The 25295-nt window shown below is 46.7% G+C and overlaps 1 protein-coding gene across 3 annotated transcripts in view; it reads left to right on the top strand.

Moving 5' to 3' along the window:
- ABHD2 (abhydrolase domain containing 2, acylglycerol lipase) overlaps positions 1-25295 on the top strand; it is a 97137-nt gene that overhangs the window by 2998 nt on the left and 68844 nt on the right. Inside the window, exons 2-4 of one of the 3 annotated variants that reach the window (XM_036072666.2) lie at positions 8877-9077; positions 21492-21592; positions 23791-23990. In XM_036072666.2, the coding sequence (XP_035928559.1) occupies positions 23797-23990 (194 nt within the window). In that variant the 5' untranslated portion in view covers positions 8877-9077; positions 21492-21592; positions 23791-23796. Of the gene's footprint in view, positions 1-8876; positions 9078-13935; positions 13955-21491; positions 21593-23790; positions 23991-25295 lie in introns of those variants that run through there. The other 2 variants (XM_078078892.1, XM_036072658.2) reach the window with 2 other exon arrangements.

Here is a 25295-nt window from a genome sequence, read left to right as displayed (position 1 = left end):
GGATCATGACCTGAGCCGAAGGTGGTCGCTTAACCAACTGAGCCACCCAGGCGCCCCTGGCACCTTCTTAAGAGTTGATTCTGAGTTTTGGGGGTTTGTTTCCGGACATTCTATAGAGCTCAGCCATCTTAGAATAATTGTTTTAGTTTCTTTGTGTGTTAATATGGGCCCCTTTCTCTCTACCTCGCTTTCTTCTCCATAACATCTTGGCGAAAGGCTTCTCGTTTGCTGTTATTCCTTAATTCTTCCACTTAAACCTTTCTCCTGGTCATCTCCAACAGAGCCCACAAAGAGTGTAGTGGTTCCCCTCTGCCCAGAACACAAGATAGTTTTCTTTGGTCCTGTGGGAGACAGGGGTGGCATCTGTCTTATTTTTTGCCTAAATCCCGATTCTTTGAAAAACCCTAGCAGGGAGACTTCCAAAGTAATAGAATTTCGTGTGGCAGAATTTCTGCTATGATCTTCTGCTAGCAGTATCCTGGTGTTTATTGCAGTGTGGGTTTTGATTACTCCTTGACCAATTTGAGAGTGTGGATGACTCGAGCATGGGGTGTTGAAGCCTTCCTGTTCCATTTTGGACTAAACTGTCCCCAGGAACAGAGCCCTAGGGGTTCAGGCTGCCTCTGGATGTGGTCTGGCTTGAGAATTGCATATAGCAGCTTTCCATGTTCCAATCTCTTTGTCCATGCATGGACATTTTTAACCCCTGTGCTGCTATTTTTGTGTCGACACTGTGTGCATGCTGACATCATCTCCCCGAAGGATCATTTTTCATATCTGCATATTTATTTTTGTTGTCTTTGTTCCAGGGCATCATGTTTTTGGGATTAAACGTTTTCTTTTTATAAAATGGCTGGTGTGGACAGGTGATCGGGCCTGTCGTTATCCATGAAGCTTGGGCACTAGACCCCATTTGCAAGGCCTCCTTTTCCCATCTTTTGTAATAGTGAAGTAGCAGACAGGTGAAGCGCTTACTAGAGAACTGGAACATCGATACCTTGGGTTTGCCCTGTTTCTGATTTTCTTTTGTTGCCTTTAAGTAGAGGTTCATTAAGTTCAACAAACAGAGCATCTGGTGTGCACCAGGAAAACAGCTGTGTGTTCCGTTTGCTGCGTAAGGACTGTTTTGCGTTTCCTTTACATTGAACACATTTTTAATGTTTTTAATTCAAATTTTAAAAAATGGGTAATGCATTTGTATGATGAATGAAAACGTTCGAAAGGCACAAAAGGCGAGACAGTAAACACATCTCTGTCCTCCCCTGACTCCTGCTACCTACTTCTGTTTCCTTAAGAGACGACCAGTGATACTGATTTCTTCTCCTCCAGGGGTGTTCCACGCACAGCCAGGACATTATATACAGCCATTAGCAAATTCATCACGATTATCCCCTTCCCTTTCCCACACATGGTAGCATACTATACATGCTATTTGGAACCTTGCTTTTTTTTTCACTTAATATTTCTTGGCAGTATGGAAAGAGAGCTCTGGTGTCATTTTTTATGAAGGTGGTCTATTTTAGATGTCTCCTTTCCGTTTCTAAGGATGCTAAGAACCAGTCTTACTTAGGCAGCAGCCTCACGTGGAGATCCTAAAGCATTTTGTGGATATTTAGGGGCAACTATGTTTCTTCTCTACATCCCATCACTCTAAGCCTGAGAAGAGGCCAGGTGAGGTGGAGCACTGCTCTTAAAGGTCATCCTAGGGAGGGAGAATGGGAGCATTGGAGAATGAGGAGCAGTGGACCTTGGGCCCTTCACCTTGCCCTCTGCGCAGAATGTGCTGGAATTTCCGGGGAAAGCTTGCTGTGTTTTCTCTGGTCTCGAGAAGGCTTCTGGCCTTCCTGATACACATTTCAGCACCTCTGTCACATCCAAACCTGGCTTCTGCACCGTGACACTGGCTCTGTTGGTCCTCGCCCCAGAGTATCCGGAAGGAACCCCGCACCTCACCACCGGCCTTCCTGTTTGGGTGGCTTTGTTCAGTGCCCCCCCCCCTTTTCTCCAGGAAAGACCAGCTCTCCCGCCTGCACCTCTGTGAAGCATCTTTCCTAAACCAACATTTGGGAATGTAATTTTGCTTGTTCTTAGGAGTGTTTCCCAAATTCTCTAAACCATTTTAACCATTTCCAAGGTCTGAACCTGATATGGCCTGGCCAAACTTTCTCTGACGGTGACTCGAAGAAGAGTTTCGGGGTTCTTCATACTTGAATTTTCTATGGCTGCACTTATGTGTTATATAACCGCACGGAATTAAACACGGCCCGTGGTCTTCTGTGGCTCCCAGATCTGGCCTGTTGTTCTGTTTCCCTCTTTTCTTCAAATGTGCCTTAATCTTCATCGTGCTTTCATTTACCTCCGAGTCTAATTTAGAGTCACCTTCAAACTGAACTGAACCGCTAAGGTCTTAGTCCGCCAGTCTAATCTGGAGTCATTGGTTTCTGATCTTTGCTCAGTGCTGGGTGTCCACATTATCAACCAGTTTGTCAGTTGTACCCTAGATACTGTGCTATGTGATAGGAGAGGGAGGTGGCCTTATCAGTTTTGCCTTTTCCAGTCTCCCGGGGGTAAAAGAGAGAAGCTTTGAAAATCGCCCCATTTGTGCACAATCAGTCCAAACATCTATTCATGTACTATTCCCTTAGTCATGTCAGAGCATAAAAAACAAAGCAGGAAGTCTAACATAGGATTGCCAAATGTTCATCTTTTCAGAGAAGGAAATAAAAAAGCCCTGTCACCTCCTCTGTTGCCATCTTTTTATTTATTTGTTTGTTTATTTTTGTAAGATTTTATTTATTTTAGAGAGAGAGGAGCAAGAGAGGGAGGGACAAGCAGACTCTGTGCTGAGCACGGAGCCTGATGTGGGGCTGGATCTCATGACCCTGAGATCGTGACCTGAGCTGAAATCAAGAGTCAGATGCTTAACCGACTGAGCCACCCAGGCGCCCCTTGTTTGTTTATTTTTAAGTAAGTCCTGGGCCCAATGTGGAGCTCGAACTCACGACCTCGAGATCAAGAGTCGCACGCTCCACCGACTGAGCTAGCCAGCCGCCCCTGTTGTTGCCATCTGTCGAGAAAAGATATTTTAACACCAAAAATGTGGGAAGGTCAGTGTCCCAGGATAAAGAGCAACCTTCTAAACAGAACAGATTTAGATTGGTCAAAAGGTTGAGCTGGTGGAGATGGAATCATGGCGTTGTGGGGTAGGCGGGGGGGTGGGGGGGAGGTGGGGACTGGGGTGCTGAAGAAGAGGATTCTGTTCAAGGAGGTTTCTTTTTTTTTTTTAAATGTTTTTTTTATTTATTCATGAGAGTCAGAGAGAGAGAGAGAGAGAAAGAGAGGCAGAGGCAGAGGGAGAAGCAGGCTCCCCGCCTAGCAGGGAGCCCGATGCGGGACTCGATCCCAGGACCCTGGGATCATGACCTGAGCCGAAGGCAGACGCTTAACCATCTGAGCCACCCAGGCGCCGAAGGAGGTTTCTACTTTTCCGGTTTCCTTAAGCAGTGCCAGCTGGTCTCTTGCTGGGACCCCAGGCCATTCATGCAGCCCAGCTGGCCTAGTTGCAGCATGGTCTGGTGTGGGTTTGTGTCCAGTGTTTTCAGGTGATATGGACCACACAGTGTTGATCCGTAGTCGCAGCACCTTAGAGCGATATGAGCCAAAGCACCGGGGGTCTTGATTTGTTCATGTCCAAGGTGTCATGCTGTGGTTCTTAAGGACAAGGAGAGGGGGAGGCTGGGATGGGACCCCAGCCACTCATTGGAATTGAGACCCTCCAGTGTATTTACACGTCGGTCTTTTGAAGCATATGCTTAAACTTATTAAACTCTCAATTTACTATGTCAGGTGGTGCCTCGTATTATTTCTGAGATAGATTGTGACTTCTCATCTGCATCCCCATGGCCCTTTTTGCTCTATTCCAGTAGCACCGTGCCATTCCATCCCAAGTCAAGGATATTTCCTAGAGATTCCTTGGGTCCTCCTTAAATTAAGAACATTCAGACTTTTTGGTTTTCATGTTAACAATAATTGGAAATATTTCAAAAGCCTGTCCTAGATCATTGGGATAACCTCATTATATCTCGGTCCAGCCACACGGCCTCCATGCCCCCCATTTGTGTGTGAATTTCTCATGAGCTGGAGCCAGGTAAACTGCTACAGAGAAAAGTACAGAAGGACTTAGCGTGGAGAAGATGGGTAGCATCAGGGGCGGCCAAGGGATAGCTCAGAGCCCTGTGCCGATGAAGGGTGCAGCAAGGCTCCCAGCAGAGAGGAGGGGACCCGAGAATGCAGTTGTCACACGGTGCCTGGTGCTTAGCCACAGGACCTGCCCAGGACGGGGAAGGAACACGGTGCCATGGTTGCGGGATTTCAGGTCTGAAAAATGGCGTCAGGGTCCCCTGGCTGGTTCAGTGGAAGAGCTTGCGCTTCTCGATCTCGGAGTTGTGAGTTTGAGCCCCACATGGGGTGTAGAGATTACTTAAAAACAAAGAAACTTAAAAAGTTTTTAAAAAATGGTATCAGCCTCCTTATATTAATGTAGTTAATCTGACCTTTACTGTTTGCATAATATTATTTGTATTTTTTCGTACATTTATCTTGGTCCCCATCATAGTAAAAGTGCGGAAAGAAATTTATACTGAGTTTTATGTTTGTACTATTTTAAGAAATAGTATAATAAATCATAATTGAATAGAAGTAACTCAAATTTAAGAACTGTATAAAAAGCCCTCAGGGGATCTGGCAGGACTATTTTTTTTTTTCCCCTCATAGGGGGCCATTTAGCACCTGAGTTTAAAAAACCCCAGTGTCAGAACCCTAAGCTCTGTGGAGCAGAAGTTTCCAGTCATATTTGTGTCATGCGCAGCTCCTTTCTGTGTGCTGAGCACTTTGGAAATATTGAGTTGAAATGAACAGTTAGTTTGCATCATTGGTGTCCTGCCTTAACAAGAGCCTGTTTGTACATGCGGCTGACGCTAAGTGTCTACGCTAATAGAAGGGGGCTCTCCAAAAGTAATTTCTTTCGTTCTTTTGGCTTGTTTAATTTTGGAGTTAACTTTGGAGTTCATTTTCCATTGAGATTTGCATGACCTGCACGCTGTAGTGGGAGCAACCTGCGACTCTTTGCCGTGAGTGACTATTATTTACCATAATCGTCCCAAGGACAAAGGAGTCTTGACTATCGCTGAAGTTGGGTGTGCACTTGAACCTCAGGGACTATGGGAGACTATTTGTAATGTGGCTAAGTAATCATTCATTCATTCATTAGCTTTGGTTATGGGAATTTGAAAGATATACAGAAATAGAATCATATAGTGAACCCCCGTGTACCCATCACCTGTTTCAACAGTGATCAGCTCATGACTCCTCCTGACTCCTCTGTTCTCCTAGCCACTCCCTAGCCCATATTAATTTGGAAGTAGATCCCAAACGTCATGTTGTATCTATAAATATTTCCATGATACCACCTAAAAATAAGGATCCCTTTATTAAACATGATTATAATACTATTCTTACACTTTAAAAAGTAACAGTGATTCTTTACTATAACTATCTAATCAAATTTGAACTATCTGTTCAAATTTCCAATTGTTTTGAAATGTCAGAAATGCTTTTCTTTTTTTGAAGGTTATATTATTATTATTATTATTATTATTATTATTATTATTACTTTGAGAGAGAGAGTGCTAGCAGGCAGGGAAGGGGCAGAGGGAGAGGGAGAGAGAGAATCCCAAGCAGGCTCCGTACCCGACGAGGGGCTCGATCTTATGACCCTGAGATCATGACCTGAGCCAAAATCAGGAGTCGGACACTCAACCAACTGAGCCACCCAGGCACTCCTCTTTCTTTTTTACATGACTGGCAGTATTTTGTGCATGTTGTCTTCATCCTTGCTTTGTTCGCTTAATGTGGAATGATGTGTTTTAGCAAATTTCCACATGCATTGTGCTTCATCCTATTAACACTCTCAGGTATCTAATTATGACATTATTCTCACTAAAAATTGAGGGAAACCTAGTATTCTTAGGAGCGTGTGATTGTACTGGAGGCTTTCATTTGTTCAGCAAATATTTATCAAGCCCTCTCTCTGCTGGGCCTCTGCCGTCCAGCCCTTCCGTGGGGCCTGCACACCCTCTTCCCCACCACTGGCCCATGCTTGGCCCTGAGGCCACTATCCATCCATGCCTGCTGAGCTTCCAGGTCCTCACAGCTAGCTCCCTGTGTGGCCTGAACTGTGTTCCCACCGTGGACTTTAGCTTCTCAGCTTCCAGATACCTTGGCTGCCATGCTCTTCTCTATTCTGATCATGTAAATAAAGCAGTCACCCTCTCTTGTCAATGACATTGAAAAATGTGCCCTTCTAAATAGTAAGATGATGGGAAATGCCAAGTAGCTTATAGCGAAGGATATTTTCCCCAATTTGGAAAACACAGCCCCTTTCTCGGGTCTATCATTAGTATCACTCATCAGTCTATTTATTGACTCTACATAGAAAGCTGGATGTTGCCAGAGAAATATTATCTTTGCCACCAAGGAGCTTCTAAGAGGAATGCAGATTTTTTTTTTTAAGGCTCTCTTTGAATGGGAGAGGTCTCAGAGAGCATCCATCGATGGGGCTGGGTAGTCAGGATCCACCCAGCTCCACGAAGGGCCTCTGAGATGGATAGGTGCCTCGCCTCTCTCTTTGTATTCCTAGAGCCTTACCCACGGACTGGCACCCACCCTGGGCCTCAGTTTCCTTGCATGCATTAATAATAACTCACAGAACTATTGCAAATACTAAATGAGGTAATGTCTGAGGATGCACTTTGTAAACAGTACATTATATAATCGTCTCTACTGTCAACTTCAGGGCATTTCGTGACATGTTTGAGGAATAACTGAGGTAATGTATTTAAATGACAAGCATCTGATAAACTGTAGGGTTACACAAATAGGCATTTTTCCTATCACCTTGTTCTGCCCCTTCATTTTCAAGATACAGTGACGTCATAGCACCAGCCAGAGCTACTAGTGGGTCCCGAGGTGAGGGTCTTCAAATCCTAACCTATGGTTTGCAAATTTAATCTTTTCTCTGGGTGGCTGACGAGAAGCTCATGGTCTGGAATGGGGACAGGAGTGTGTACACGTGGGACTCACTCGTCCCCCCGGAGGAGATGGTTAGGTTGGATTGGTCGTGATCACTCACAGGCAAGTCTGGGAGCTGGACTAACCAGGCTTGACGCCCCGAACATGTGGCTCTGGACTGCGATTCTCCAGCCTTGTTGGATAAAGCCAGCCCCTTCTCTGCCTTCTCTGGTGAGGACACCACTGCCAAGTTATCAGTGTGTTTGCGTTTTTAATTTTTATTGTAATAGCAAGACATTCCTGTTACCCCCATTTCATGGGTAAGGAAACTGAGGTGCAGAGAGATTAAGAGGCTTGCCCAGAGTCACACCGTCAGTAAATGGGACAGTTGCCCTTCAGGCCAGGTCCGTCTGTCCCTAAGGCCTGTGAATCCCTCTACCCTGTTGTGAGTGGCCTCACTACCCCGACATCATGCACACCCACAGAAAGCATCTCGATGAAGTAGAAATCTTTGCAACAACATTTGTTCTGACCTATTTACACAGACTTGTTTCAGATAACATAGATATTTGAGGAGGGATTTTTCCATTTTCCTTAGATGCCAGAAAGGATCCCTATGTTACAATTCCACCAACATTTCGGGCCGCCTGGGTGGCTCAGTGGGTTAAGCGTCTGCCTTCGGCTCAGGTCATGATCCCAGGGTCCTGGGATCGAGTCCCGCATCGAGCTTCCTGCTCAGTGAGGAGACTGCTTCTCTCTCCCTCTGCTGCTCCCCCTGCTTGTGCTCTCTCTCTCACTCTCTCTCAAATAAATAAATAAAATCTTAAAAAAAAAAATCCACCAACATTTCAATCTAGGTTAACCTAGGATTAATTGTATTCAAATTTATATTTTCTGGATTATGTCATAAGCTCATGTGTGTTGGAAAATACCATAGACAGTTTTGTTGCATTGGTTGTTTTGGAGGAAGTTAGCAGAAATTTGAGTCTTGTAGTGGTATTTCGGTATTTAGCTGATTGCCAACAATCAATGGGTAGCTTTCTGTCTACCTTTTCTTTGGGTGCCTTTCCTTCCTTCTGCTACCTAAAACAGCCTGTTTGGGCTTTGAATTCTCTTTCTTTATGTGTGAGCAGTTTTTGAAGTAGATTAATTTATAGCTCTTTGGACCTGCTAAGATATGCTTTAGACAAACAAGGGGAATTGGTAAAAGAAATATGGTATCACACAGTAGCTTCTCTGAGTGACGGAAAGGGGGAAACTTTGATTTAGATGGATAATTATTTGCCTGAACTCCAAGATGTTCTTTAAAATATCCAAAAGCTGCTGACAGCCCAGGTCACACTGAGCTTTTTCTTTTGCTCCACCATAGTGTGGCCGGTACTCACAAAGACCTGTACCTTTCAGCCTAATGTAATAATCTCCTCGTGAGAAAATTCTGCTCAAGGAATCAGAATGGTGATGCGTTAGGCCTTCCCACGGACTCGGCCAACAAATATGTGCAGAGCGCCCCACTGCGTGCTCAACACCATTACATTTAAACTTGTGTAGAATTTACACGAGGATTGAATTAGAAGGGCATGGACCAGAATCCCCAACGGAGACAAAAGGAATATGAATCATTACTTTTATGGAGAGATGAGGCTAGTTATGAAATTTTTTAGTTATGAAAGGTGTTTGCAAAATGCAAAGATGGGAAATGGTATGATTTTTAGGGCCTTAAGGGGATGGACCCCCAAAATGAAGATCCCTGTATAGTTCAGCAGGTCGTACAAAACTATTTGCATGGTAACATTTTGTGTTAACTATAGTTAAAAAAAGAAAAACGATTTGGATGCCATTGAGGGCTTGCAGTGATATTCAAATGGCAAATGACAACGCTCGTCCAACGTCCCATGGATCGGGTTACAAATAAAGGCTTCTCACGCCTCCTGCCACATGCACCCAGACCCTCAGTGTGCATGCGCCGCACGCACGGCCACGGCCATGCAGGTGTGCGCTATCTTCTCATCGTAAGTAAAGCCCTAACGCTTCATTCCACCATGACTCACTCCCTCTGCTCCCAAACCCGTCCCTCTTGCCCTGTCTGCCTGTCTCCTGACTCTCCAGCATTCTTGGGCCTTGGCTAGCTCAGCCTGGGAGCCCAGCCTGATGTCTGCACCCCAACCCTGCTTCTCACCTTCTCTCCTGTCCCATCTCTTCCCCTGGGTCCCTAGCTATCCGAGCCCACGCCTTCCTTCTGCTTCCTTTGTTTGAATTCCTCTAGTATTCGTAGTTGGCACTTTAGGATTCTGTACTTAAAATATGCATGGGGTTGTACTATTTCCCAATTAGAATGAAGCTAATGCCTTTGGTACCCTTGGGGAGCAGGGTGGAAGGTCAGAAGAGGGGTGTGGATTTGCATAACATCCTCCTCAGCCCTGTGGTATTGACACACTTTTTTTTGGGGGGGGGGGCAGTTCTGTCCTCTTTACTTAACAAACCACTGCTTTATCCATGAGGGTGCTTCCAATTTATACAGGTAAATCAATTTTTGAGAAACGGGATCACTCTCTTTCCCAGTTATGGAGAAGCAGTTCCCTCATTTCTGATGTAAGAATCTTCCCTGATGGCTAGTTCCTCCTCTCAGGAGACACGTGTGCATGGGGGAAGCCCAGGGGAGGAGGAACCTCCATAAAGTGAGCTAGTGGCTGAGACCCACCTGCCTTATGGTACGCAGGGTTGTAGAGATTTCTCCTGTGGCGTTGGGTGGAGGTAGACTGAGGTGGACTCCAAGCAGATGCATGGCTGATACAAGTAAAACACAGGCTGATACAGACAAAAACCAGAGGGGGAGACCGCTGGGATAAGGAGTAGCAGTTGGGACTTGCCCTTGGGCCTTAAAAAAGGCTGAGAAAGCTTGCTTCCCAAGGAGGAGGCAAGACTGGGAGAGGCCTGGAACAACAGTGAGATGTTTGTGTTGGATGAATGAGGAGACAGAACATTTGAGGGTGTGAACCCACTTCTGTCTGTTCACTTCAAAAAGCAATCTAGCAGAGACCTCAAGATATATCAACCCTTTCTGTCTTAGAGCTTTTGAATTTTTATTTTTCTAGCTATTTCAGTGTCATCAGTGAAGGATCTGATAAAGCCAAACTCAGGACAGCCTGGGGGACCAATTCCAGCTCTTCATGTGTTTAAAGTCCCTAGCTATTGCTTTAAAACTAACATTTTTATAATCTTGAAATATTTAATAAGGCAGCTTTCCTCTAAAAAGCTGAAGGCATTTCACAAACTTTAATCTTGAGTGTATCTGTGGGTATTTTATAACCATAAAGCTTTTTTTTTTAACCTACATAATTTCATTAATTACTTCCCCTTAATAACCTGTAATGTTTGTAAACCCCCACCCCCCTCCTATTTCACAGAAGAAAAAGCAAACTTTCATAAAACTTAGATAATTCACCCAGGGTCGCCCAAAGTCATTTGGCAGAATCTGAACTCAAACCCAGGTCCTCCGATTCTAAAATCTGTTGTTTGATTATAGCACATGGGCTCCTAGGGTAAACTCCAAAATCCCCAGAGAAGGCAAGTGATCTGCCCAGAGTTGCACAGCACAGCATGTTTAGAGGAGAGAATAACTCCAGATGCCCCTGGAAGCCACTGGTGTGGAGACACAAATGGGATCTCTTCCCTCTTCTCACAGCCAGAATGGTGGTGGTGACCTAGAGGCTGGGGACGAGGCTCCGTTGAGTGCCCAGAAAGAGCAGGACTGATGGCAGACGCTAGGTAGAGCCTCCATGGAGGTTGGGGCTGGCTTGTTTAGTACCCCCAGGTGGTGATTATCTCACAATATCCTTTCTTTCATTTTTAGCCCATGGGCCTGAGTGTGAGTCCGTCCTTCATATTAGCATTTAACCAGTGGAGTTTATCTTCTAAGACCTGGGCATTTGTCACGTGGAATCCATGTGACCTTTAAGCCTGCTGCCCTAAGCTGGCATGAGGTCCTGTTTCTACTCACAGCGTCCGAGGTACTTATAAGACAGAAATAAGTAAAGCATGCCTTAAAATGCCATGCACATTGTGTACCCTTGACTCCAGAACCTTCTTGGTCTTGGAAGGGCAAAGAGCCCAGAACCTTTCCTGCTTTCTAGGCCTGGGTTGAAGGGTCTGGTGGCTGAGCCCCGAGAGGAGCTCTTGCCCCCACAACTGACAGAATTCATCATCAGAGAGCCCCAAATCCCAGAGGAGCTGGAGGGCTGGTGAGCTAGCCCAGCGGGCAAAGTCTTTCTCCCTTGGGGCGGGGCAGAGGGCTTGACCTGCTGGTCAGGTCTTCTCACACGTCTACTTCTTTTTTTTTTTTTATTTCTTTATTGTTATGTTAATCCCCATACATTACATCATTAGTTTTAGATATAGTGTTCCATGATTCATTGCACACGCCTACTTCTTGACACTGCGTGATGAAGGGCCAATGCCAGAGGTACCGTGGGCTGCGTGTGTGATGCTTTCATTGTGGGGCGTGCCCTCTGTGTCTTAGCCACGTAGCCATGCTCTGCTTTGGCCCCGGGGGTCTTGGGAAACCAGAGTGCTCAGAAATGGGGATTCCCAGTTACTTTTATTTTCTCTCTGAGGGTAGCTTGTAAGTGTCCTGTTTTAGCTCTGGGTGAAACTTCCCTCTTCAGTGTCAAGGGCTGTGCCAGGCACGAACTAGGTCTTGCCCTCCCGCCATTTCCTCCAGTCTCCTTCTGGTAGTTTGTTTGCAGACCTAGAAGACTGGGAGGGAGCTGTACTGTTCCCAGGACATGCTCAGGAAATTTCTTTTGTGCAGTAAATCTGGAGAGGCTCTTTTCTTCGATTGTACCCTTCTCTTAAAAATTCCAGGAAACTGGGCACTTAGGTTTCTTGGGTTCTGGCAAACTGAGATTTGCTTTTGATATTACAGAATTTACTTACACTGTAAGTTTTTTTTTGTTTTGTTTTTTGTTTTTTTTGTTTTGTTTTGTTTTTTGTTTTTTTTTTAAAGATTTTATTTATTTATTTGAGAGAGAGAATGAGACAGAGAGCATGAGAGGGGAGGGTCAGAGGGAGAAGCAGACTCCCCACTGAGCAGGGAGCCCGATGCGGGACTCGATCCCGGGACTCCAGGATCGTGACCCGAGCCGAAGGCAGCCGCTTAACCGACTGAGCCACCCAGGCGCCCCTTGTTTTGTTTTTTAACTCATGACCCTGACATCAAGACCTGAACTGAGATCTAGAGTCAGACGCTTAACCCACCGAGCCACCCAGGCGCCCTACAGTATAGGCGTTTTAACACAATGTGTACAGCGATCAAATATCTTCATTAAAGTGCCTGTCCTTTTAGAAAATTCTAGGCTCTCCATAAAGGAAACACCCGGCTTATGATTTTTTTGCTTGTTCTCAGGTAAGGATTGAATGGTTTCTCTGTGGTAGAGAAAACAATTTTGCTGGTGACTTTCCTAAGTGCTTTATTTACCCCTTTGTGTCCAGTAGGAAGCCCAGCACTGTTCCAGCAGGGCTGCTCGCTAAGGGCAGAGGCCAGCCTCCTTTCTGTGTCTGAGTCAGGGCCTCTAAAAGTGCTCAGTTAAATGTGCGTGCTTAACTGTGACTCAATCTCCAGCTATTTTTAGGTTAGTGATTTTCTTTTGGGAAAACTCGTGGGTTAGTAGCCATTCCTGACATTTAAATGTGAGGTTTACATTTGCTCGCATAGGGTAACTTTCCTCTTACTAGGAACTTGTAGGACATTTTCTGAAATTTCAGCAGGTTGAGTATGCGACCCTATGATTTTGTGGAAGACTATGGTTAAATTAAACAGCTAACACACGAAGAGGCGATCTCAAGGCCTGAATTGTGGCCGCAACTGAGAACAAAGTGAGCATACATGTATATAATTATCTGTAGATTCCTCCCCTTCTCTTTACCAAATTGTGTGTGACTTTGGACAGTCCCTTCATTTTGTAGCACCTGATTTGTAAGAGCTGCTGTGCTAGATCACCAAGGGGCCTTCTCGTCTCCCTCCCCTCGGCCCCTTCCCCGGTGCCATCACACCGCGTGCCGGTGGCCACCCAGTCTGATTTGCTGAAGGAGATCTAGTCGAGGTCCGCAGTGCTCGATATTCAGAAATAAATAAACTTCTCGTGGCGTCTGTTGGAAACAGGATTGGCCCCGTCATTGCCAGGGCCCCCCCATCACTTCGGGCTTGAGGCGGTCACCCTGGGGACTCCTCCAACAGAACCCTCCTGGGGAGAACAGGCAGGCCTGGCACAGCTTGCACGTGCCGAGATGGTTCTGTGAGCTGCCGGCAGAGGGGCTCACCCGGGGCACTGAGAGCTCACTGTGAGCGAGAACAGGGCCTGAGGCAGCCCAGCTGTCGGAAGGGCACGGTTCTGGGTAGCCCGGGATGTCCCTTGGCGCCTTCCGGCCATGCCTCTGACTCGTCCCAGCCCCGTGGCCGTGAGGGCATGGCTGGGCTTTCTCCTAGCATCTGCTCTGCGCTTGTTTCTCTCCTGCTAGGGAGTTGCTTTTCATTTTTATTTTATTTTTTTTTTTTTCTCTTCTCTAACTGCTGTGACTTCTTTAGGGAAATGGCAGGTAAAGTGAGGGAGAGACTGGCCCTCTTCCTCCCGGCCTTCTCCTCAAAGATGTCATGTTGCCTCCATCTAGGGTCGACGGCGTTTTTTTCCTAAGCTGCCACCAACAAAGCTAACGGATTGGGGTGACGTGAGGTTTTCGTCGGCAGTGTGCTGTGGCCTTCCACTGTCCTTCTCCTGACACTACTCACGGGGCCGTTGTGAGGAGCGGAGCCTGTCCGAGGCTTCCAGTGCTGGCCTGGGGTCTTATTTCAGGCCACTGAAGAGGTGTGGCAGCAGATCCAAGCCAGGCAAGAGTAGGTTTACCTGTTTAAAAAAAAAAAAAGAGTAGTTTTACCTGCAGGAAGGGGGTGGGGTGAGGGGACAGCCCTTCGGTGGGAAAGGAGGGACCCCCCCCCGGCCCCGGCATTAGAGAGAGGGCTCCGGGCTGTGCACAGCTGGAACCCCTTTTAGCACAGAAACAAGAACACGTCTCGGAACTGTTAACACAACTTGGTGAAGAACACTTACTATCCAGTGATTCACTAAGTTCAACATGGTTCCCCGGTAGAAGAATCAAGAAGAGTGTGTCCTGGGGGTAATTGCAGACTTGTTAGAGGAGGCCCACCCAGTCAGCCAGCCAGTTACTTGTTGTTGGTGCAGTAACCCCTCATAGTACCTCTGTGTCAGGTAGGAAAGAATCTCTTTTGGGCTAACTTCTGCCAGATGGGGGAGTTCACTAAGGAAAACTGGAGGACAGCTTAGTAGTGGTGATGGTACAGCTAATACTTGGGGGCACTTACCGTATCTGAGGAGTGTTATAAAATCCCATCTCGGGGCGCCTGGGTGGCTCAGTTGGTTAAGCCGCTGCCTTCGGCTCAGGTCATGATCTCAGGGTCCTGGGATCGAGTCCCACATCGGGCTCCTTGCTTGGCGGGGAGCCTGCTTCTCCCTCTGCCTGCCTCTCCCCCTGCTTGTGTTCTCTCTCTCTGACAAATAAGTAAAAAATAAAATCTTAAAAAAAAAAAAAAAAAAAAGAATATCATATAAAAAAAAAAAAAAAAAAAAAAAAAATCCCATCTCTGTATCAGCACGTTCGGATGAGGCCCAAGGACAAGCTCCGTAACTGGTGGGGCCAGGATCTGATACTGGGCCAACTCAGTGCAGGCCTGGACCTAAATGAAATCCCCATCCACACCAGAGTGGAATAGGAAGAGAGAAATTCTTTAGGAGTTTGGTTCGGTTTGGTTTTCCTTACGAGGTATTTACCGTGGGACCCCCAGAAGTACCGGAGCTTATTCGTCAGGTCCTCTTGGGTTGCAAGGGAAGGAGACACCCCCTCCCCAGATGTCTCTGTCTCAGGGTTTCCATAAGTCACTGGTACTAGGAGAGGAAAGGGTGGTCTGACAGCTAAGTCACAGAGGCAAAGAAGCCAAGCCAATAAATATTTGTGCACAAAATCCCATTTGTATTGTGTTAATAAGTAGCCTGTGAGTGTTCATGTCAGTTAGCTGCTTTGGGTCTGAATTGGCTGGAGCTTGTCTGGGTAACAAGGAACCTTTCAAGAGGACGTGGCAGAGGGTCTCTTCAGCCTGGAAGGACAGAGGTGGGAAATTACGGAGTCATGAGAGGTCATTGGGGCATATTCTGTCACAGTTCTGAGCAAGCCTGAAATCAAGGTATCATCAAGGTGGGTTCCTTCCCGAGGGCTCGGAGGGACAGTCTGTTCCGGGCCTTTGTTCCTAATTTCTCTTGGTTGCTGGCAATGCTTGGCATTCCTTGTCTCGGTGATGCTGCGCTCCAGTCTCCACTTCCACCTTTAAAAGGTCTTCCCTGCATGTCTGTGTCTCCGTGTCTAAACTTCTCGGCCCTTACAAGGACACCAGTCCTGGGGTTAGGGCCGACTCTAAACAGTGTGACCCCGTCTTAACTTAATTACATCTGCCAAGGACTGATTTCCAAAGGAGGTCACATTCACAGGTCCCAGACAGACGTGAATTTGGGGGGGCGGGGGACACTCTGCATCCCACACACCATGTAATGAATTTTCCATGTTTGAGGTCTCTGCTTGGTTTTTTCTTTCTTTCCTCACTGTAAGTTTTGTATCGTCAGTGAACATTAATATTCTGAGGCTGAAATCATCGCTCACCCATGCAGGTGGAAGGAATATGACAGAATCATGGGCATAAATGGCACGGCTGAAAATGTATAACTGTTTAACTTACTTGAAGGAAGAACAAAGGTCATGAGGGGTGTCGTTCTTGGGAGTTTTGTTGTTAATGGTCCACAGAGTAAGCTGGGAGGCGGGGGCTGTCTCTTGTTACAGAGCACAGAGAGATTTTCCTGTGCTATTTAGCCAAGGACTGCAATTCTATCCCTAGAATCTCAGAAATTTTGAGCCGTAGGAGACCTTTGCCATCATCTGCTTCTAACCTAATCCTCTCGTTTTACGGATGAGGTTCTTAGGGTTAAGTGACTTACTCAAGGTCACTGGCTAGGAAGGAGCAGAGCGGACGCGAGGACCCAGGTCTCAGAACCCCAAGGCTGGAGCTTCTCCCAGCCCAGGGGCCCCACCTCTCCCTGCATCTGTGTTTCCATCTCAAAATAACACCCTTAGCCATGGGAGAGCAGTGAGAAGCCTGGGCCCTCGCGCTGGTGGAAAGACTAGTCAAGCACATCCTAGAGACTGAGGCACTACTGAAAGTTCCTACACGGGTGGGCATTTCGTGGCCCTTTGCACCTTAGGGGCCCCCGTTAATGTAGAGCCGACAGACAGAATTTTAACTATCAATTACAGCATTTTATGAGTAAATGCACTCATAAAATGACCGGTGGGAGAAGGGGAGGTGTGGCTCTCTGGTGTGCAGTGAGCCCAGCCCTAGCTCTTCCTTTCGAGGAGGTGGAGGTGGGGTGGGGGTGGGGCGATGCTTCCTTTCTGTCTTGCACACACCCAGCCCCCCTGCTGTTCTGTGTGCCTTCTTTTCCCCACCTGGGCTGCCTGATGTTCCTATTAACCGGATTTTGCCTGCCCAGAAAAGGGAGAGGGGGCATATGAAATAGTACAATGGCAGCTTACTTTGTTATGTCTGGAACAAGTTCAGAATATTAATATTTTGTGGCAGGTCAAACTTGGGAAGAGAGAACCCCATAAAATCAAGTGCTGCAAGATAAATTAAAATGAATGTCAAGGGTTTTGTTCTGAAATTGCCAATTCATTAATGCCTGGTTTTATACACGCACGCACACACACACACACGTATATATATGGATTTAATATGTGTATTAAATATGTATTTATATATAATTGATATAAACTGTAAGTGCACATGCACACACCTCTCTTTCACACTTATACATGCTTCTTCTAAATCCTATACTCAAGTCCCAGTTGTAGATCTAGCTGCTCCATGAGTCTTTCCCTGCTTAATTTTTTCCTAGACGAATATATTCTTGTCCCCAAGTTTCTGAAGTATAGAGAGCCTTAAGATAAACTTCTTTTCAAACCCTCATGCACTGCTGGTGGGAATGCAAACTGGTGGAGCCACTCTGGAAAACAGTATGGAGGTTCCACAAAAAGTTAAAAATGGAACTACCCTATGATCCAGTAATCACACTACTGAGTATGTACCCCCAAAATACAAAAATACTAATTCAAAGGGATACATGCACCCCTTTGTTTACTGCAGCATTATTTATAATAGCCAAGATACGGAAACAGCCCAAATGTCCACCAGTAGATGAATGGATAAAGAACATGTGGTATACATACACACACACACACACACACACACACACACACACACACACAATGAAAGATTACTCAGCCATCAAAAAGAATGAACCCTGGCCACTTGCAACAACATGGAGGGAGCTAGAGAGTATTATGCTAAGCGAAAGGTCAGTCAGAGAAACACAAATACCATATGACTTCGCTCATGTGGAATTTAAGAAACAAAACAAATGAACAAAGGAGAAAAAAAGAGAGAGAGACAAACCAAGAAACAGACTCTTAACTGTGGAGACCACACTGATGGTGACCAGCAGGGAGGTGGGCGGCTGGATGGGTGAAATAGGGGATGGGGACGAAGGAGGGCACTTGTCGTGATGAGCACCAGGTGTTGTATGGAAGTGTTGAATCACTATACTGTACACCTGAAACTAATATTACACTGTATGTTAACTATACTGAAATTAAAATAAAAATTTTTAAAAAGGTTAACTTCTTTTCTCCCTAGGTAAAATGAGAATTCTACTTCATTGTGGTCCAACGCAATGTTCAGTGTAGTGCTAGGCACACGGTAGGTTGCCGGGTCCTTGAGCCACGGAAGTTCAAGGGACGTAGCCCTGGGGACATGTGGTAGAACTGCCCTGCTTCTTGGGACTTCTGGTTCAAGCCTTGGATCAAGGGTGCATCTTTGGACCATAATAATTACAAATCTCTCATAGGATTGCCTTCACTGAACCGAATTCCATTCAAAACTCTTGGTGTTTTTTGAGGGTTGAGGAAATTAATTTTCTACTGCATTTGCTGTTAAAAAACGTTGTAGGAGGACATTACCTATCACGTCACTCAAGGTCCCCTTATATAAAGTCCCGCAGAGGTTTTTGTTTTTGTTTTTGTTTTTTTAGTGATTCTGTGTCAGAAAAGCCCTGCTTCCCCTTCTTATCTGTCTTTCTTTGTGGGGTAAGAGCACAATCACAGTACCTTTCTTTCCACTTTGGAGAACCAGGGGTTTGACTGGGTTTCCCCTCTTTGCTCTTGTAGTCAGAAAGTTCAGGTCCGTTCTAGGCTTACTCACATCCGTAATTGTTGTGTGTGTTGACAGAGGCGTTTTTCTTGTCTAGATGTTCGTAATACCTTCTTAGATTTTTTTTTTAAGATTTTATTTTTTTATCTGACAGAGAGAGAGAGAGAGAGCACAAGCAGGGGGAGCAGCATACAGAGGGAGTAGCAGGCTCCCCCCTGAGCAGGGAGCCCGATGCGGGGCTCAATCCCAGGACCCTGGGATCATGACCTGAGCCGAAGGCAGCCACTTAACCGACTGAGCCACCCAGGTGCCCCCCTTCTTAGATTTTATTAGTTGCTATCTTAAGGCTTTTTTCTGAGAACGATATTATTATTATGAATTTTGGAAAAGAGAAAAAAAGAAAAATTACCTATACTCTAATGACCCAGTGATTGTAGCATCCAGAAAGATTTGAGTATATAGTATTTCCTTCTGTGTTTTTAGAAATTGCAGACTAGGGGCGCCTGGGTGGCTCAGTCAGTTAAGCATCCATCTCTTGGTTTCAGTTTGGGTTGTGATCTGGGGGTCAAGCCCCACATTGCCCTCCACACTCAGCGCAGAGTCTGCTTGTCCCTCTTCCTCTGCTCCTCTTCCCACTTGCACGCTCTCTCTCTCTCTCTCTCAAATAAATAAATAAATAATATCTTTTTAAAAAATTGCAGACTAGAAAAGTCTAGAAGTAACAATGGCTTAAACATGCAAGGGATTATTCTCTCCCATAAAAGAAACCTGGAGGTAGGCAGTCTAGGTCTGACATGGTGGCCCCATGAAATCATCAGGGACCCCAGGCTTCTGTCTTTCTACTCTGCCATCCTCTTAATGTGGCTCCTAGAGCAACCTTAAGGTCACTTCATGGCCCAAGATGGCTGCTGGGGTTGCAGTCACATCGTCTGCATTCCTGGGATACATGAAGGGAAAAGGGTGGAAGAAGAGTTAACTTCCTGCCTTTTAAGGAGGCTTCAGAGAAATCAGACCAGCACCTTCAGAATTGGTTAGAATTTAGTCACATGGACTCACCTACCTGCAAGGACAGCTGGGATCTACAGTTTTTTCCAGTGAGGCAGGCTCATTTTACAGGTCTCTGTTACTAGGGAGAAGGAGAGACTTTTGGGAAGCAGTCAGCCGTCTGCCACATTTCTGGGTTGTTCTACATGCATTTCCATTCAGCATTTTGTTGAAACCTCCTCAAATAGTTTGTGGAGAAAGTCAAGATAGATAAACATCCGTGTGAATAACAACAAAACACATCACATCTTATGTACCACTCTGTCTTTCTATAATTTTTTCTGTGAATTTATTATTTATACATATACTGATGAGTGTATGTTTTGAATATTCAGTCAGCACAGACTTATCCAGGGCCAGAGGGATCTTAACACAGGTTTCTCCAAGGGTCCCGTATTCGGATGGCCACAGGAACCACTCCAGCACCATGAATGATTAAGCGGGGGGTGGGGGGGGTCCAGTGTTGGGGGCCACTATAGGAAGTGGTGGGGACTGTGGCAGCACAGAGATCGCAGGCCCTGTCTGGAGGGGGCAGCTGCCTTTCAGCTCCATATCTTGTTCTCAAGTGAGAACACAAGCTCAGTGTTGCCAAATCTTCTATTTTTTTTTTTCCCAAGAGAAACCAGAAATTCAGATTTTTAAGTCCCCTGGTGTTTATAACTTGGTGGCTAATGAACTTAATTTGTTAAAATGCTAGTCGAACACAATGCAATCCCATGGGCTGCTGATTTAGGATCTTTGGTCTGTTCCATCCTTGTTTTCCAGTTGGCAGCCGAGCCCGGGAAAGGTCAAGTGCCTTGTGATGTGGCTGGAGACTTTGCTCTTTGGTCCCCACCTCAACAAAGCCTGGTCCTCTGTGGCTAATTTGTCTCAGAATATGAAGAAATAATAAAAATTTGAGGTTGAGCAAGACTCCTCTGAAGGTTAATTGAGTCTCCCCTTCAAGTGGCTTTCATTTCCTTTTGAAGTCATTTTGATGTGATGGAATCAGAGAACCCTGGGCTCGGATCCCAGCTCCGCTCTCACCGCTGTGTGACTTTGGGCAAGCCGCTGGTGTCTCCTCTGTCTCTTCTGTCCCTTCGGTTTTCTTTCTTGCCTGCTTTTGTCTCTTTCTCTCTCTCTCTTTACTTTTCCTCCTTACAAATAGCACAACGTGGTGGTGAAGAGGAGGGCTTCCGGAGCCAGATAGGAATCCTGGTTTCTCTACCTACTAGCTGGGTGGCCTTGGGCAAGTCACTCAAATTTCCTATGCCTCAGTTTCCTCGTCTGTGAAATGGGGATAAGACCAGTACCGGCTCCACAGGGTGCAGTAAGGATGGCAGAGGTAAAGTAGCCCAGACAGGGCTTGGTGCATATAGGTAGCGCTATATAAATACCAGCTGTCCCCTCCACCCCCACCCCTTTCTGTTTTCTGCTTTGGAAGCCATGCATTTACAGCACGGTGGGCCCGGCTCTGGGTCCCCACTCACAGAGAGCACTTTTAGCTCCTGGCACGCCCAGCCCCCGGCCCCCAGCCCTGACCCAGACCCCTGGCAGGCGGTGTGACTTCCCACTCCGTGCCTTCAGCGTTCTTCTGCTCCCGGTGCTGGGCTTCCAAGCCCATCCATGCTCACAGGCTTCTCTCTCTCAGCTCACATTTCATCTGTCACTGCTCAGTGTTTGGGACACAAGGGATGTGTCAACCCACTGCTGTCTTGACCTCAGGCCTTGCTGATAAGTGATCTCCTCGGTCGCCCAGATGATAACTCTCAGGCGTTGGTGAAGATAGGACTTTCTAAGATAAAGCGTGAAAGCCGTATGGGTTTGCTTTAGCCAGAGTTCTGAAGGCAGCAGATAACTCGTCCTGGAAACCAAAGAGCCTGTCAGTTTGTGGCTCCACAAAGACATCCCCCAGCAGGTTTGTTCAGATGGCCAAGCGGCCAAGAGTGTGGCACTCATATCAACGAAAGAAATGGTCTCTCTCCCCAAAGACTTGAAATGAAGAGCGACTTAGACCGTACTGTTAGTTTAATTAAATTGCTTCTTTCTCATCCAATGGAACGTGACCATCCAATCTTTTCAGCTTTTAGGTTAATTTGAATAGGAGATCTGACCCGAGTGGCCCAGCTGTACAACTCTTCAAGGACAGTCAATATTTGCAGTAGAGAGGAAGAAGGGACATAGGTATGTATGGCCCAGACTTTTTTTTGTTTGTTTCTCCTCTTCACTTCCCCTTATGTTAGGAAGTAATGAGAGGAAGTGGGGATGGCGGGAGGGACTTCTTTTTTTAATTCCATAAAATTTCAATTCTTGACCAACAAGGAAACCTGTAAAACCACCTGCTGCGTTTCTCGGTTGTCTTTCCAACAAAGGGGACGGGAAAGAGCGTGTTACCAGCTTCGTGTCAGAGAGACTTTGGAACTCCTGCTGGACCTTGTTTGGGGCCTTGAAAATCCATATTAATGAACAGCAGCGTCCTGGGTGTTTGTCCGCTGCCGGTTTGACTGGCTTAGGTGGTGGGGCACCCGAGAGGTGGGGGACCAGAGCTGCAGGGGAAACCTGTGGAGCACTTTGGGAGCTGTGTTTTTAGGCCACACGCCCCTTGGAGACCCTGATCAAATCTGCAGATCGTCAATCTCAGGGTCGTGAGATCGAGCCCCGCGTCGGGCTCTGTGCTCAGCGAGGAGTCTGCTTGAGATTCTCTCTCTTCCTCTGCCCCTCCCCAGAGCACATGCTCTCGTGCGCTCTCTCTCTCAAATAAATAAATCTTGAAATCTGCAGATCCTTGCCACAGAAAACCACATACACACAAACCTTTACATCTAATTGCAGGGGGTTCCTGGACCCTAGAATCCTGTAGGGAACCCACAGACCCCAAGTGAAGAATCCTGTTTGAAGGGTTTATAAATAGCCAGCCTTTCGGGGACGTGGCCCCAGGAGCGAGGTGACACTTCTCCAGAAGTTAGGTTTTAAGGCAGCTTTCAGATCATAAAGGTTCAAAGGTTGATACAGTTGAAAGTATATTTTGAGTCAAAATCATGTAGGATCCGTATTTTAAAATTATTTTCTTGCCCCCATGGTGGAAGGCTAGTGGAGCCCTGATCTTTCATTGCCTTTCCTCACTGAATTGGGACCTCTGCCAGAGGTCATCGGCAGTGTGTTCAGTCCTGTATTTGCCAACGTCACCTTGACCTCAGGGAAGGGTTTCTCGGACCCCTTTGGCCTCACTGCAGGTCTGTAGAGAGTTCATTCGGTCATGCCCCGCACACGTTTTCGGGAGATTGTTTTGTCTTGCCCGTTGTGGCTGCACTGTGGGCCACCAGAGTTCTCATGCTGACTGTTTTTAGCAGAGGCTACTTGACACCATTCCAGAGAAGCTGTTGCCATAGCTACCTTGGCTGTGAGTTACCATTTTCTCCTTTTCGTTAAGCTCGTGGTTTTCCTGATTTTTAAGGTAACACCTAACGTTCTGCTTTTCTTCTGAGCAGCAAGGAAAAAACTGGATTTTTGTTGCTGTTACTTTTGTTGTTGATGTTTGGAAGGTTGTGTGTGTGTGTGTGTGTGTGTTGTGTATAAGGTAAAGCCACCTCAAAACAAAATATCAAGAGAGCTCCGGGCAAAGCCAGACCTGCATACACGTTTTCTGCACTCCCAATTTTTAATTTTGGTCTGGATTTTGGACTAATGGCTATCGTCAGATACCTTCCGTGGGGAAAGAAATTGGCCGAGTTCCATTTCACACTGCCTGAAACCCAGGCTCAAGGATCGCTGTCCCGCCCCGGGGCCGAGTCTGAACTTGACTCCAGCACCGGGGCTGCCCCCTCCCCCCCCAAACCAGGAGCAGATGGCCGAGTCAGACCCAGCTTGCTCTGTTTCTGTTTCCTCCTCCTGTGGCAGTGGGGGGCCCGGGGGGGTCGGGGAGCAGTACCGTCACACCTGTGGACAGTAGGGGTCCCTCCCACATTTCTGTCCCGGGCTGTAAACATGGTGCTTCACAAACACCTGGTGCAGAACCACTCAGGGCTGCCAGCCCACGGAAATCAGTGGGCCACCTCTAGTCCAGCTTGAGCCTCTGGCGGGACTTCTTTCTCCCGCTCCCCAAAGGATGCTATTCTCAACATTTTCTAATTTGCTTCTCTTAGAAGAGCTCATTCGATTTAAAACAAAACAAAACCTTACCCAGTTTATCAGTGCACAAGCCTGTTTGTGATTTGGGTTGTTGCCAGGCCACTGGTGGCCTGAAGACGCTGATGGCCATCGCCCTAGGTGGCCCTATGAACATATCTGGATTGTGACTTGTCATCGGCTTTGCCTCTTAGTGTGGTGGGCTCCGCCCCTCCTCAGTGTGCTTCTAACCCTAGCTGTGTGCTTCTGCTCCCCAGATCAAGATGAATGCCATGCTAGAGACCCCCGAGCTCCCGGCCGTGTTTGACGGGGTAAAGCTGGCTGCCGTGGCTGCCGTGTTGTACGTGATCGTCCGCTGTTTGAATCTGAAGAGCCCCACAGCGCCGCCTGACCTCTACTTCCAGGACTCGGGGCTCTCGCGCTTTCTGCTCAAGTCCTGTCCTCTTCTGACCAAAGAGTGAGTAGACCCCATACCCACCGTATGCCCACCCGCTGGTCTGTTTGGCCGGTGCAGTGTGCAGAGAATCTCCACACACTGTGTCCCTGTTGATGTCCTCCGAGTAAATCTGTCTTCCCTCAGGGCTCAGGCCAAGCCTGGGGCATGAAGCATTCCCTGCTCTCCTGGGTCTGAATTCCTTCCACCTTGCTGATTATGGCTCCTGCACTGTTTGTGCGTCTTCAAACGGATGCCTTAAGATGGCAGCTGCTTCTAGAACTGTCTTACTAAACGGTGTCCGCTCAGCATGAGGACTAAACTCAGTGGAGTTTCTCATACTCAGTGGATAGTAGTAGGGGCGTTCCCCCTCTCCTGATATAACTTTTCATCCCCTCTAGGGGGTTGGTGACATTGGGTAAATGGTTCTCTTCTCAGAGTGGACAAGTGGGCAGCAGATGCATCTGAGAGGTTGGGTTCTTGCTTTGTCTTGTGCGATTGTCTAGTTGATTTTTATGTGCTCTTAGCCAAGGCCAAAGAGCTGCCATCATGGGCTTTGGGTGTTTAGGGTGTTGTGTGGAGTTTTCTTACTTTTAAGAGTGATATCAGGACCCAGAAGTTACTGTGAAGTCGAGAGTGACTCATAAGTCAGTCACGTTGCCTGATACTTGTGGGGAGTGCTGCGTACGGGATAAGTGTCATCATGTTGACTTTGGAACTGCCCCTCCTGGGGGGGCGCTTTATATCAGCGTGTGGATAGAGTAGCCCCACAACCGGGCATTAGACCAGGCGTTCTTATTCAGCAGGGTATGCACTGAAAAAGCTCCTCATCTAATAGGGTGCACAGAATCTGTGTGCTTTCCACTTCGGCTGGCATTTTTCTTCTTTACTTCATTTAGAGAATTCACTAGTCCTGACTGGCAAGTGACATTTGCACCTATTCTCATATTGAGTGGGACCCAGCTAGACCCAAGTTCCTGGGCTATCTCATTTTTAAAGAAAAAAGTGAAAGTATTGGGTCAATATGTAAGTTAATAACGTAGATGAGTGCAAAGTTCTACCCAGCATGGGTTCCTGAGTAGCTAGGGGAAGTCACGGAAAAGCCGCTAATGTCCGGGCTCAGGAAAAACATCATGGATGGTTGATCCCATACTAATTGTTTAAAGTAAAAAAAAAAAAAAAAAAGTTGATTATGGCAGGTTTTTACCTCTTTTCATGTTTTCCTTTTAAAAAACAACCCAGAAACATTAAATCCAACAGTTCTCTTTGCTCTTTTTCCTCCCTGGCACACTCTCTCCCTGAGCCTAAGATGCTGGTATGGCGCCATGT

The sequence above is a fragment of the Halichoerus grypus genome, chromosome 8 (genome assembly GCF_964656455.1).
Source record: "Halichoerus grypus chromosome 8, mHalGry1.hap1.1, whole genome shotgun sequence".
NCBI classification, from domain to species: Eukaryota; Metazoa; Chordata; class Mammalia; order Carnivora; family Phocidae; genus Halichoerus; species Halichoerus grypus.
The sequence above is the reverse complement of the archived record's forward strand: the minus strand, read 5'-3'. Positions and strand labels throughout refer to the sequence as shown.